We start from the raw sequence: 13,827 nt of genomic DNA on the forward strand, positions 1-13,827 counted from the left end.
TCGATCAGTGAATTGAGTCTCAGTCAGATGATGCAATCATGCAAAGGATGGAGAAGAGGATGCAAAAGCTGGGAAATCGATCATAGGGCGACACCATGAGTAGTATATTTATCCCCCCCTTCTCTTCGCTTTCCTTTAGCTCCAAGCTTTTGTACCAAGGCTGCTTGGCACTTACTCTCCAGGCGTATCTGCTCTCCACATCATGATCCCTGATGTCACCACTCACGGCCATCAGAACATGGCGCCATGATTCTCTCCCTACCTAGCTCGGAGAAACATGTCGATCGATCAATGGATCATTTGATCATCCTATATGTGTGTGTAATTATCCAAGAGAAGAAGAATTAGCTAGCAGCCAGTTAACTACAGCAGTCTGAACTCTGAACTCTGAAGAAAGAAAAGAGAGAAAGAACATGCTACTCTCATATATATATAGACTTGGATTCAGATGGAAGAAATGGTAACGTAGAAAGCGTAGTTGCATGGGAATTAAAGGGGGGGGGGGGGGGGGGGGGAGGGAGGATTATATTCCTGCTAAAATGCACAGAGCAAAAGGCCCATCGAATAAATTCTTCTTGTACGATTTGGCCTGAGGAAAGGGATCGATGTGATCGAAAGTTAACTCAATGCAGGGGCTTGCCGGGCTCCATCCTAGCTACTAACAACTGACAAAAACAATAGCTAGGACAAGTCCATCAGCTACTAGTCGTTTAATTCAGGTCAACTCTTTAACTGTACATGTGTACTCCCCTATGCGTTAGCCGAGCAGCTAACAATCCTTTCAAGTTCATTTGTGCCATGAGACAACATTTCTTCGACGAGTAGAATTATGGACATGATTCGAAATTCAGGGTTCAGACGACACTGTTCTAGTCCAACAGCCATGGTCGATCGATCTCTTCATGGACAGATGACCTTTTCTCTTCTTTGGAGTTCACAAGGCAACAACCTGCAGGAGCAAAAAGCAAAGGTGACGTGGACTGGAAAACGAGGCTTGCCTCCGGTAGCAAAAGCGGCCATGGATTCCCGGGAAGGCGAGCTCGAGCTAGACTGCATGCATGGGGGGAAAGCTAGCTGGTAGTTGCATTTGCATCATGCATGCATGATATCTTGTACTGGTCGTTCTATGCATTGGCGATCTAGTAGTACGTGTAGTATGTAGTAGAACTGTGTATATCGTCGTTCAGAGCTTCTTCTTCAGAGATCAAATCATCAGACATCAGCTTTGCTTCCTTTCTGTCAAAACAAAGGCAGCAGGACATGGGTGAAGATCGAGAAGAAGCTAGCTTAGCCATGGCTAGGGCTTTTGCTCCTGGATGAAGTGGCCAGCAATGGAGCCCTCGAGCCCTAAAGATACGGGCGATCTGGGCAGCCATCGTGTGAGGTGGCGATCTCCGGGTCGCATATAAATGGGAAGAAAAGTTTGCACAGGGGTGAGTGAGTGAGAGAGACCAAGCTAACCAATGGGGCTTTTGTGTGGAAGCAAAGAGCAAATTAAAGGATCCCTATGGCCTAAGACAAAAACTTTTGATTTCACTCTTTTCTTTCTTCCCTCTCATGCACAGCCAGGAGAAAAGAGTATTCAGAAAGTGGATAGATGCTCTATCTAGCTCATACACAGAGAAAAAGAATGCTTCTTGCTGCATAAAGATGACTGGCCCCCCAATGGCCACTCAAGAAATTTTTGGTAGTATCTAGCATGCAGGAGATGAACAGTGATTATGCTGCGCTGGGCTGTGCAAATGTGCAATGAGCATGGGTTGTGACACATGATCAAACATTCTGATTAACTGCTGGAAGGATGCATCATGCATGCATGGGTCCCTGCTGTATTGGAGGATCATGATCAGTTCATCTGATCATTTGCATCTTTTCCTTCCATCCAAAGGGATTACCAGCAAGTAGTGTGTGCCCATGTTGATGTTCGTCTGAATCTGTGACGTGTGCGACATGGCAGGCACAAGAAAACAGCCATTAATTATTGTTCATCCATCAGTCTCGCTTCTTGCAGACCTTAATTGGGCCGATGGACCAGGCTAGGTTAGCAGCGAGCTGTCTGAAAATTTTGTCTCTGAAGCTATACGTCCGTAGTTTAGCTAGGGCTAGACGGTGTTAGCCATGTGGACTCTCACCAAACTCTGTACTAAGCGCTCGTAAAGAGATCTGGTAGGATCGAGTTGAAACATGAATAGGTTACTACTACTACTGCTTACTACATGTTTTGAAACTGTGTGGCGCAAGTACTATTTGCAACAGTTTCAGAAAGTTCAGCCATGAAGTTATTAAGCTCCCAGATCGACTCCAGAGCCCAGATGCATGCAGTTTCCTTCTCTCCTGATCCTGACAAGGTTAATACTAACTTTCTGTCAGAGCTAATTTTCATGCAGTCTTAGAAGCTGTGAGAGTGTGATTATCTTGATGGATCGAGCAAGTGAGATATGTAGGAGTAGCTCACAGGTGTTGTACATGCTGAAGGCTAGCTAACGGTTCAGAAAGAATTTGGCATTTTTTGCAGTAGATGAGCGGCACGTGATCCGTCGCTAGCGAAATCTCTCTCTCTCTCGCCAACAACTCGATGCACGTACTTCATGGGACCATCACCATGCCTCTCTCTCGTCTTCCCCACTCTAAGGATTCCCCATGAAGAGCCCTACAACTCTTAGCCTGCACCATCCATCCATGAGACAAGTTTTTTCTCTCTCTCTCACACACACACACACCCCTTCCTTTTCCTTGTGATTTTCATTTCACAGTTATCATGAGAGCAAGAACATTAACAGCACAGCGGAGAGAGAGAGAGATGGTGAACAGTGGTGAACACTATGGCTAGGGCAGAAAAGGAGGGTAGTACACTGCTTTTTCATGTGCTATCCTCCATGTGTTGACAATGATTTTCTATCTTGGAACAAGGGTGCACCAGTGTGTGAGTGAGTGAGACTATTAGCCTTTGCTTATATGTGGTGGTGTTGTTACATGTGAGGAGGAAAGAAAACAAAAGGAGGAGCCGGTATGGTAGCTATCTCTGCTTCTATATGGCCAAGGAAAAGAAGAAGGTGATGACTACTACTACCACAATATTGCTTTAGAATCTGTCATGTCTCATGTTTTTCCTATTCCTCTCCCAGCAGTGTATCACTATCAACCATGAATGTAATCATTTGCAAAGAGTATTCATCCTTCCATTGGGAGACTAGTAGAGCAAATAAAAAGGTGACAAGCAGATACTGTTCTTTTGTCTTCTCACACGGACCACTTTGTCCCAGGCCCCACTTTCAGTCACCTAGCAGTATATGATAGCTGCAGGTGCTTGCATCCATCACCACGCAATCGTCACATTTCCTTGTTTTCTTTCGCTTCAGATTCATTGGCTCGCGGCAAACTTCTCATCCAGGAATACCAATCATTCCGGATTCCAACAATTATATTTCCCCCCACACTGTTTTGGGGGTAAAAAAGATAAACTGGTTGAACTAACTTGATAAAAAAAAATATGTGATCGACAATTCCAAAATTTCAGAATATGTAACCTCAGTGTAACACGACAACTAAGTACAGATACAAGATTCTAATCATATTCATATGTGAAACAAGTTTGGTACCTCCTGATATTTCTCAAGCGGTGAGGATTGAGTTGTATTCCTCTCAAAGTAAAAGGAGACATTTTAAGTTGTCACGTATTTTATTAGCATGGAATATGAAATGAACTATTCAAATGAATTTTACAGAAACAATTCAATTTCTGCCAAAATATGGAAAAGAATTCATGTTTTATGGACAAAGCCTTAGGCCACCCTTTTCTTTTGAGGAAGTTTTGAACCATCCTAAAGAGCAAGATCAACGATATAGCCTACAACAAGCTCTAAAATTATTATATTATAATCAACACAATAGTTAATTAATTGTATAATATATGAAAGCTATAATACATAACTTTCTAGATAAATATGGTAAAAATTATTAGCTGAAAAATATTTCCTCCATCCCATAAAAACCAAACCTAGAAGGGGTTGTGACCCTTTCTAGTACTACAAATTTAAACAACCCTTCGTCCCATAAAAACCAAACCTAAGAGGGATGTGATCCTTCCTAGTATAACGAATTTGGACAATGTTTCACTCAGCCCTTATTGGGAGGGCCGCATCCTCTCTTCTTTGTCATAGGACACCTGTATAGCCTAGCCACAACTTATTCTCTCTGTCCAAAATAAACAAGCATATAACCAAATGAGACACATCATAGTATCCAGATTTTTTAGTACTACGATATATATCGCTTAATCCTAGGTTTATTTATTTAGGGACTCCATCCCATAAAAACCAAACCTAAGAGGAGATGTGACCCCTCTTATTACAATGAATTTGGACAATGTTTCACTCAACCCTTTATTGAGAGGGCCGTATCCTCTCTTTAGATTTGGTTTTTATGGAATAGAGAGAGTAGTTGGACAATTTCTTTGTCATGGGAATATTGTATAGCCTAGCTATTATTCTCTTGTCCAAAATAAACAAGCATACTAACAAATAAGACAAATTATAGTATCCAAATTTTTAGTACTACGATATATATCTTTATTTAGGGACTAGATCAGTAGTAGCAACATTTTCTCTCTTTGGCGTTCACTCATCCATCTCACCCCAAATCCAGTATGACAATTTTTTTTTGTTGCTGATGTGGATATTGTACTTGCTTTAAGTTCCTATCCAAATTAATCCAACCTCAACTTATAGTGGCATACAATAAAATATACGAACCTTCGTTGCGGAACATAGAGACGTAACTTGTTTTATCAGGACAAGCATTTGAGCGACAATTATTTTACTGCTATATCATCTATGTGACATAAAAGTACACTATAAGACTACTTTTGAATACAAATCAAACGACATCAATTACGCGTCATAAAAATAACAATTCATAATATAAGACTTCTAGTATTAACTAAATTAAATGAAACCTAATGAACTTAGACATATGTACAAATAATATAAATTTATTAATAAATAAATTTAGGTATAACCATTTCATATTATGAAATAGAGGAGATACATAGTAATAAAATAACTATCGATCAAGATCTTATGCTAATGAAACAAAATGCTTCTCATATTTCAAAAATGATGTATCCATTCATCCTACATGTCCAATCATCTTTGGTAGGTTTGTCAAGTTCAACCTAGAGTTGGTACACACATGTTGTATAGTGCTAGATCGACTTGGCACAACCAAAGGGCACACACAGCACGTATTGTTGGTGCCATCTCACAAGTTTTTTCGTTTGGTAAGTACGATCAAAGCCATAACCAAAGTGGTCCATGAGATCCGGAGCTAAGCCGTGACCGGGTGAGTGTTAAATGAACTGATGAGAGACACGAATTTGTTCCGAAAGGGGCGTAGCAAAAAAAAGAGAGAGATCGAAAGAGACTGAGGAATTAATTGTGAGATCAAGATGCGTCCAGCCTCTGGTGCTAGTTAAGGGACATATATACTACATCATTTCGAGCATATTGTTAGTTAGTTAATCATAACGGGGGATTTGGCCAAACCAAAGATTTGTCTTACGATAGCTAATAGCTAGTAGCTAGGGAGTACGAGATGCTCGATCGTTTGCCACTACTAGATTGCTTCCACGTTAATTCAGAGGGATCAGGATGCATGCATATCCAGGTTTATATTGTGGGTTAATTAGCTTGTTTGATAGATTATGTACGTTCAAATTAACTGTCATTTTCTTCATCGCTTGTGTCGTTCATTTTTTTTGTGTGTTCGCGTAGAAAATTAAGCAATCGTTTCGTGGCAATCATATATAGTTCTTCAATTATTTCCACTGATATATAGTTTTCGTCGGCTAGAATTTTTCCAAACTAATAAAAGCAGAACTACTATAGTCAATGTCCCTAAAGAAACTATATACATAATCATAATCAAAGAATTAGTATCATATATCCCTCACACTGAACTCAAATTAATAGCCCCATATAGCTAGCTAGGAATGTGTTAAATAGCATAAAATTTCCATGGTTCCACCACGCATACTTCTCAGGAAGGGCATTAATCAGCAAAGAATCGAGATCGTGACCTTGATCTATAAGCATCAAGAACGCATATACACCTATATAGCAAACTAGAATTGCATGCATGCGATCATTTCCGTTTGTCAGAATCTTCTCATTGACACAGTATAGTGGTATAAAGCTAGAATGACAGGCCAGGTTGCTTACTTTGTGGAGCACGCAAGAATCTCATATGGTTTTTACACCATGCCCTAAAATGATGCAATGAAAACATAATACTTACACAGGCCTTAATTTTTTGCGATTACACACTAGACGCATACGTGCACACACCACCACTCACACACCTACGAATGTGTTCCGTAAGAAACACAAACCATGGCCTCATTAAATTCCTATTTATAGTGCAACCGTGTGTTTAAACTTTGTGAAATTAGGATTTGAACTCTAGTGGTCGTGTCATGCACCCACGGCCAAGGAGCTTTCTTATAGCACAGGCCGTACTAATCATGTATATTGAGTAAGTTACCACATACTAATATAGAAAACAAAATAAAAAAAATTCAACATATACTTGGCAAATAGGAGTATATAATATTCAATATATACCATTCACTTTAGGATGAAATTGCAGCATAAAGGCAAAGACCGATAACTAATACAAGTTGTTTATTCAGCCGAATAGCTTAACAGCATCTGTATCCATGAATTTTTCTTAGCCACATTTGTTAATACTTTGCATACCAATTTGCCAGATAAATACATGTTATTTAGATATTGTGGCTCCCATAGTGATGATTTTCAGTACGACAAGCTAAAAATAATATCATTCAGACAGTGTAAATATATGTGTGCTGGATTATATAAATGCTGGAACAACTCGAAAGAACCACTACTAACTAGCGAACAAGACAGAATAAGACCCACAATCAAAATCACGTGAACAACCACCGATTGTAAAAAAATAGAACTGAACATAATTAGTCATTACTAAAACACAGCAGCAGGAAGGTTCACTAATATAATCTCTACACAGCAGCAGGGAGTCCACTAGCTAATATGATCTCTACATGCATGTCATATATATACCATGTGATATTTTCAAACTTTTCAGAACTGTTATACAGATTCCCACTAAATATACTGCAGGAAATGCACATCACATGTAAAGAACAAAACCATTAAAAGTTTATCCCCAACCCATTATCATACAAAATACTACTACTATATTATGTGATTTGGTAGAACAACATAAATAGAGCAACTGGGCACCACATGAACTATATTTTTCCTATATATATAATTATTGACATTGTGAAACAATATATGAAACATGAAATGGAAATATCATTTCTTGTTCGTGTAAAGCAGAAGACCAGTAGTACATTCCTTGCTAAAGTAGTGTAAAAAGTCATGCCTGAATAGGTTAATTCCCTGTGCAACAATAGTTACCAAACCCAGGCAATGTACGCTAGCAACCTAGGATGATGGAGAAAAGGCCAAAACAAATATATATTCGCGGCCTGATGTGATGGGATCAACGAGACAATGTTCACATGTCAGAGATCGATCAGAGATGAAGAACACGAGAATGTGCGGGTCATCGTCTCGATCATCTCCCTCTTGCAATTGTAAAACTCGACCACAGCAATAAAAAAACCATCACGAAATCAAGCAAGGGATCGGCGCATGGCTCGATCGGTCACGGCTCCCGACCAGATAGATGATCATTTGCTCCTTTACTTTGTCTCCTCTCTCTCACTCACTCACTTTCTCACACGCACACACACACACTCTCTCTCTCCCATGAGCATACGATGACTGAATCTCTCTCTCTCTCTCTCTCTCTCTCTCTCATCTAATCACACTATCACAGGGATAAACAAATGCAAACACGCCAATTACTTAAGACGATGCGATATCTAGGATCCACGAGGTACCAATTAAAGCCAACTAGGTTTCTAGGGCTCAGCTTTTGAAGAGAGCAAAGGTGCATGCTATAGTAAAGCGAAGGTGTCAACCTTATGGAAGCTAGTACTCACATACTAGTGTTAGTACTAGTACTAGTACATGGTAGTAGTAAAAGCATAGAAATCTTCTAAATTTATTATTAACCTTATACTACTCCAGTATACACTATACTATAGTAGCATAGTATAATACACCAATACCAAGAATTACTAATAGCAAACACTATGAATTCAACCAAGAAGCAGGAATGAAGCTAGGAAGAAGATGAACAGTGCATGCAAAGAAAATCATCAAGCTAATAAGCTTAGCCATGGGGTGCTTTCCCCCAAGCCCCTAACTGTTTGGAAGCTTCCAATCATTCTTGCTCGGAAACGAGTGTATTAATTGCTCATATCAAATGGCTCCCAAGAAGAGAAGCAAACAAGAGTCTAAAGGTTCGCCTGCCTAATTTAAGCTAGCTAGGCTCTAGAAGAAAACATCAATTTATGCAACGAGATATCAAAGGGAGGAGAAGCTAAGAATTCTCAAAGAGATCGACCAAAGCAATTGACAGTTGCAGCTGAGGTGAGGTGAGAGATTGTTGTGGCGTTACAGCGAGGCGAGGGGTGGCCGGAGCGGCGGCGCTCACGGCCGCGGGTGGCCGTGGAAGAACGGCGTGCCGGCGGGGTACGCGCCGTACGGCCCGGGAGTCGGGTACGGGTCCATCACCACAGCCGATGACACGATGATGTTGCCGCTGCCGGAGCCTGCTTCGCCTGCGGCGGCTGTGCTTGGCGAGGACCCGTCGCCGGTGAGGCGGAACTGGTACTCGCCCGCGCCGGCGCCGCTGCCGCCGGCCACAGCCAAGGCTTCTGGGCCGACGTCGTGGAGGATGCCCTTGAACACGTGGCCGCCTATGCTGACGGCGGTCTGGTACGCGACCTCCGCCTCGGCCTGGTCGACCGGCCCCAGCCGCACGCAGCGGAACACCGCCTCCGAGCTCACCTCCCGCGGGAACCTCTCTGCCACCGTCACCATCTGCTGATCTCCTGCGCACTCAGTAGCGGCGCAGTTAGGGAAGAAGGAGCTAGCTAGCTCGTCGGTCGCGTGAGAAATATGATATGGCGCAGCGCCATAGCTAGCTAGCTTTATGTACTACCTGAGGAGGTCGTCGTGGTTGTGGCGGAGGGGCGAGCGCGCGGGCGCTTGGTCGGGTCACGGGACGGACCCGCCCCAGCGGTGGCGGCGGCGGAGGCGGCGAGGACGGCAAGCTGCTGCTGGCGCTCGCGGCGCTTGGCGGCGGGGACCCAGGTGGACTTGACATGGGTGGCGCAGGCGAAGCCCCGGCTCTTGCAGCAGGTGCGGCATCGCAAGTGGGTGCAGTCCTTCTTGGCCTGGTTGCCGCAGTCCTGGCAGCTGATGCCCCCGCCCCCGCCTCCCCCACCGCTCGACCGCATCCCGCGGGACGACGAGGACGAGGACGCGCCGGCCAGCGACGGCGCCGGCGGCGCGTCATCGGCGAAGCGGATGATGTTGGAGGCGTAGAACGGCGGCTGCTGCTCCTGCTGCTGCCATAGCTGGAAGCTCCCGCCCCTCGTCGCGTACAGGAACGAGGCCGCGTCCGTCGGGTGCACCGGCGGGACTGGCGGCGCCGGGTTGTCGCGGCTGTGGCTTCCTCCGCCTAGAGGGAACCCCGCCATGCGCCCAAATCCATAGGCGGCCGTACGTACCCCCGGCTAGGGAAGAAGAAGAAGAAGAAGATCGATCAAGAAACCTCCTCCTCCTCCTCCTCGATCGTATAGCTGCACCACCACCTAGCAGCTAGCACGCGCGACCAGGAGGAGTTAATCCGCGGCGGCCTGATCAGCTCAGCTCAGCTCTCCCTCTGTCGACGAGTTAAGACGGTGAGGCGACAGAGAGGGCCTGCCACGCCGCCATGGAGCCTGCTCTCACCTAAGCTTCCATTTATTGCCTGCCTCCTCTCGCTCGCACCGAGTGGAAAAAGGAGAGCGCAAGTAGCGAGTGTGTGTGCGTGAGTTACTGAGTTGGAGTGGTCGCCAGCCACCAAAACACACACACAACACACACGGCAACGCGGCTGCGGCTGCGGCTGCGGCTGCGGCTGTGAGAGAGAAGAGAGGTCGAGGGGAAAAGGCAAGGGTACAGTTGCCTGCCTCTCGTCGTTCTGAATACGGTTAGCTGGTTGGAATGTACTGTACTGCTGCCGCGAGTCTGCGAGCCGGAGTTATTGCCGCCGTAGTAGTACTATGTGTATATGTTGGCGTGCTCCAGAATTCAGTTATTCCATGCCTCCTCGCACGCCATATAGTCAATGCAAATATTCAATGCCCAATGCGTTGCCTGTCTCTACGCGTCTTCGATGATCGCAGGGATAAAAGGGCTCCGATCGTTCGGTTTGTAGAGCAACAAGCGTTTGCAAATAAAAAATAATTTGCAGGTAAAACTTATATATATATATATATATCCATAACAACAAAAATAAAATACGTGAAACAAACAATGATAAAAAATCCTAAAATCAAGTATAACATTAAGTTCTAAAATTTAAATTTTGTCTTACAAACACTTCCACCTGCGAAAAGATATCCTGGTGGATGAAAGAGAATTGTTTAATCGACAGTACGTAGTGTGCCTGGTTCAGTCTCAACATGTCAATTCCCCGGTCATCTCCGACGACCGGGTTTAGCTTGGCCCGTCACCATGCACGCACGCACGCACCGACACCACCGCCGGATCGATCGTACGTGTGCGTGCGACGACGCGGCAAGGAGCGGCGCGCGGCGGCCGCGGCCCGGCCGGCCACGCGATCGAGTAGCGAGCAGTCAAACGCCCCGGAGAACACGGGAGCTTGCTCTTTTCTTTACTCCACGGTCATCCGGCTCCCCCCCCCCCCCATCTCCCCCTGTTTCGCGCGGCTTCTCTTCTCCCCCCGCATGCACCTCCCAAAACGCGCGATTTCACCGCGATCCGCCGTGCGACACCCGCCCGATCGGTTCATCCGCTCGCTCGGTGTCTCGGTCACATCCATCACCTCTCGGTTTAATCGTGGGGGAGGAGATGCCATATAGAATGCCGCGTTTTTTATATGGGCTAGTAACGGACACTTACATATTAACAGATTAGCATATAATTAATTAATTATTATTTATAGAGAAATTAAAATTAGAATATACGATTTTTTAAATAACTTTTTTATTACATTTTTCTGCATAAAACGTATCGATTAAGGTAGGGAAAATAGAGAACGAGTAAATCTAACGCATGTCGTCTACGATTGGGTCCGATGAGTTTAAGCTGGATTTCAAGAGTGTGACAGATACAGACGGATCGGATCATTGACAGTGCGGTCTGTGAGTGGTCCAGTCCAAACCCCGGTTTGCAGGGGGCCGGGAAGGCATCGTATCGTATCGTGTGTATATATATATATATATATATATATATATATATATATATATATATATATATATATAATATATATATATATATATGCACGTTTAATCAACCGGATTATTGTAGCTTAAGACAGGTTCATTCTCTGGTAGGTACGTGTGCTCGTTGACAAGGCAGTTTTAATTTCCACTGCTATAGCTTTTTCTCTCTTTCTTTAACGGAAAGGGGGCCCAGATAAAGGGGCCTGGGACTTGGTCGATCTCAGCTGTACATGTTCGTTCGTCTCCGTGCCTTTAATTAAGCAGCTGATTGATTAATTGCATGTGCCCCCGTGACAGGGATCGAGATAATTAAGGGGCAACTAGCTAGCAGTGTACTGTACTGGACGTGGGGAACGAACGAGTGACAGCAGTTCGTGACCGAAAACACGACGGAGTGCAGCAGCACAGTGTCATTTTCCGCTGGGTGGCACGCTATATTTGTATATGGACCATCCTCGTTGGGGCTACACCGTGGTGAACGAAACCGCCGTATAAGGTCACCAGAGAAAATGCTGCCATATGATACTCGTGCAATTTACCACGGTTAATACAGAGATATATGGTGGGTCAATTTATACATAGGCTCTATTATCTGCTGTCATTTTTAGATTGGTGGCAGTGTGGCACTGCACTTTGTGTGGCTCGACTAGAAGCACTCCATGAAATCGAACATCATAGACAAGAATTAAAATTTACGCTTAACAGTTGATTTTAGATTTTCTTTTCCTCATAATTTGTTTTAAACATTTGTGTTTAGATTGTTAAAGAATATATATATATATAAATATTTTATTATAAATTATTTTTAATTGGCCATTTCGCTTATATAAGTTTAAGCGAAAGAATGCGACTTAAAATTTAAGCAAGTGTTTGGTTTAATCTCATGCTGGTTGGTGCCTTGTTTGTCAACAAAGGGATCTCTATGTTATCGATTTAGTGAATGCCTTTACATATAGATCCAAGTCACTGGATTATGATTTATATGGCCCAGTGATTCAACTTCATATATGCCAGTTGAGCAAAAAATTCCATAAGCTAGTACTAGGAAAAATTGACAAAACCCAAATTATTTTGTTCAGCTTTCGCCAATTTTACTTTGTCACTCAATTCTAATATTTTTGTTGTCGTGGTTCTCGTGGGTTAGAGAATAATTATTTTATAAAAGTTAACACCATGTTACTACATGCACGGTTCCTTTTTCTGATTATTATGATCTAAATTTATATTCAATGTATTATTCTTTGTAACTAGCTGGTGAAGCCAAATGTAAGTAAAACCACTTTGATTTCTTACCATGAACCACCTTTTGGTATATCATTTGATTAATTTATAATCAAATTATGACTGCAAGTATAGTTCCCTTTCTACTCCCGTTTAGTCAACAATATATGACCGTAGTTGAAAAACAAATCTACAGAGTACGTAGAATTGAACCACCGGTGATAAGCAGCTCAAAGAACCTCGCTAGCTAAATCAACCAATTGACTTTTGAAAACCAACCGCACTGTGATAAACAGCCGGCAACTAATGATCTTGTGAAAGCACATGCATCATGGTGAATTTAATTTCCATCCTGATCGTTTCGGTCATTCCCTAGCAGCAGCAGTGTTTTATCTTTTTTCTTTCTGTAGAGATCCGAAACTGGCCTGGATGTTGGCAGCAGCTGGATGTAAAAATCGTGGAGCTGTGGTTTGCACACAAAGAGGGGGGGCCACTGAGCCATTCACTGCGCGTGCTGATTCTGACCGGATTCTGAACACTGTGCTGGACCCCGGATCGCTGTAGCAGCCAGCCAGTCCGGCCATGGGGAGGAAGGTGGTGAAAATTGGATCCCGATCGAGAGCAGGGATCGGGGATGGACACGGACGGACGTACGCACTCCTACACTGCACGCACATCGAAACCACAAGGGCGTATCGATCGCATTGAAGGGTCGACGCTCTCAGCCGGCCGGAGCCATGGAACTGCACGTACGACATCCATTGTCAGAGGGGATCGAACGTCTCGATCTGAATCGGACCCAGACCAAGCTTCATTCTCCTCGAGTCAGAGAGCGAAGGCCGGTGCAGTGCAGCGCTCGCAGACGTGAGCAGTTTAGCCGGCCCGGCCCCCGGAAACACACAGAAGAAGAAGAATAAAAGCACATAAAAAACGTCGCATTGTGCACGGTGCCGCGCGCGATCAACCGGGTTTGGTTGAAAACGAAACAAGGTGGTACGACGGGTTATTGATCACGTTTTACGGGAGGCATGCACTGTGGAGGCCGTCATGTACCGAGACAACAATGGTGGTAGTAGTAGCAGGAGCAAGAAGAGAGGAGGAGAGGAGGGTGGTTGTTTTTCTTTTTGGCCAGGACCAGCAAATGCATGCAGCGGGGGCGCGCAGGCAGTGCATTGAAGGAGGGGGAGGGGGAG

General features: G+C 44.1%; 1 protein-coding gene across 1 annotated transcript; it reads right to left on the bottom strand.

Moving 5' to 3' along the window:
- Positions 1-8,326: 8,326 nt before the first annotated feature.
- Positions 8,327-10,001, bottom strand: LOC102710904 (protein SHI RELATED SEQUENCE 1). The gene is made up of 2 exons (XM_040527699.1): positions 9,121-10,001; positions 8,327-9,010 (listed from the first exon to the last, which is right to left on the bottom strand). Exons 1-2 carry the CDS (start codon positions 9,659-9,661, stop codon positions 8,607-8,609), a joined length of 945 nt encoding a protein of 314 aa, XP_040383633.1. The 5' UTR covers positions 9,662-10,001; the 3' UTR covers positions 8,327-8,606.
- Between the last annotated feature and the right edge of the window lie 3,826 nt (positions 10,002-13,827).

Source organism: Oryza brachyantha, chromosome 9, assembly GCF_000231095.2.
Source record: "Oryza brachyantha chromosome 9, ObraRS2, whole genome shotgun sequence".
Classification (NCBI taxonomy): Eukaryota; Viridiplantae; Streptophyta; class Magnoliopsida; order Poales; family Poaceae; genus Oryza; species Oryza brachyantha.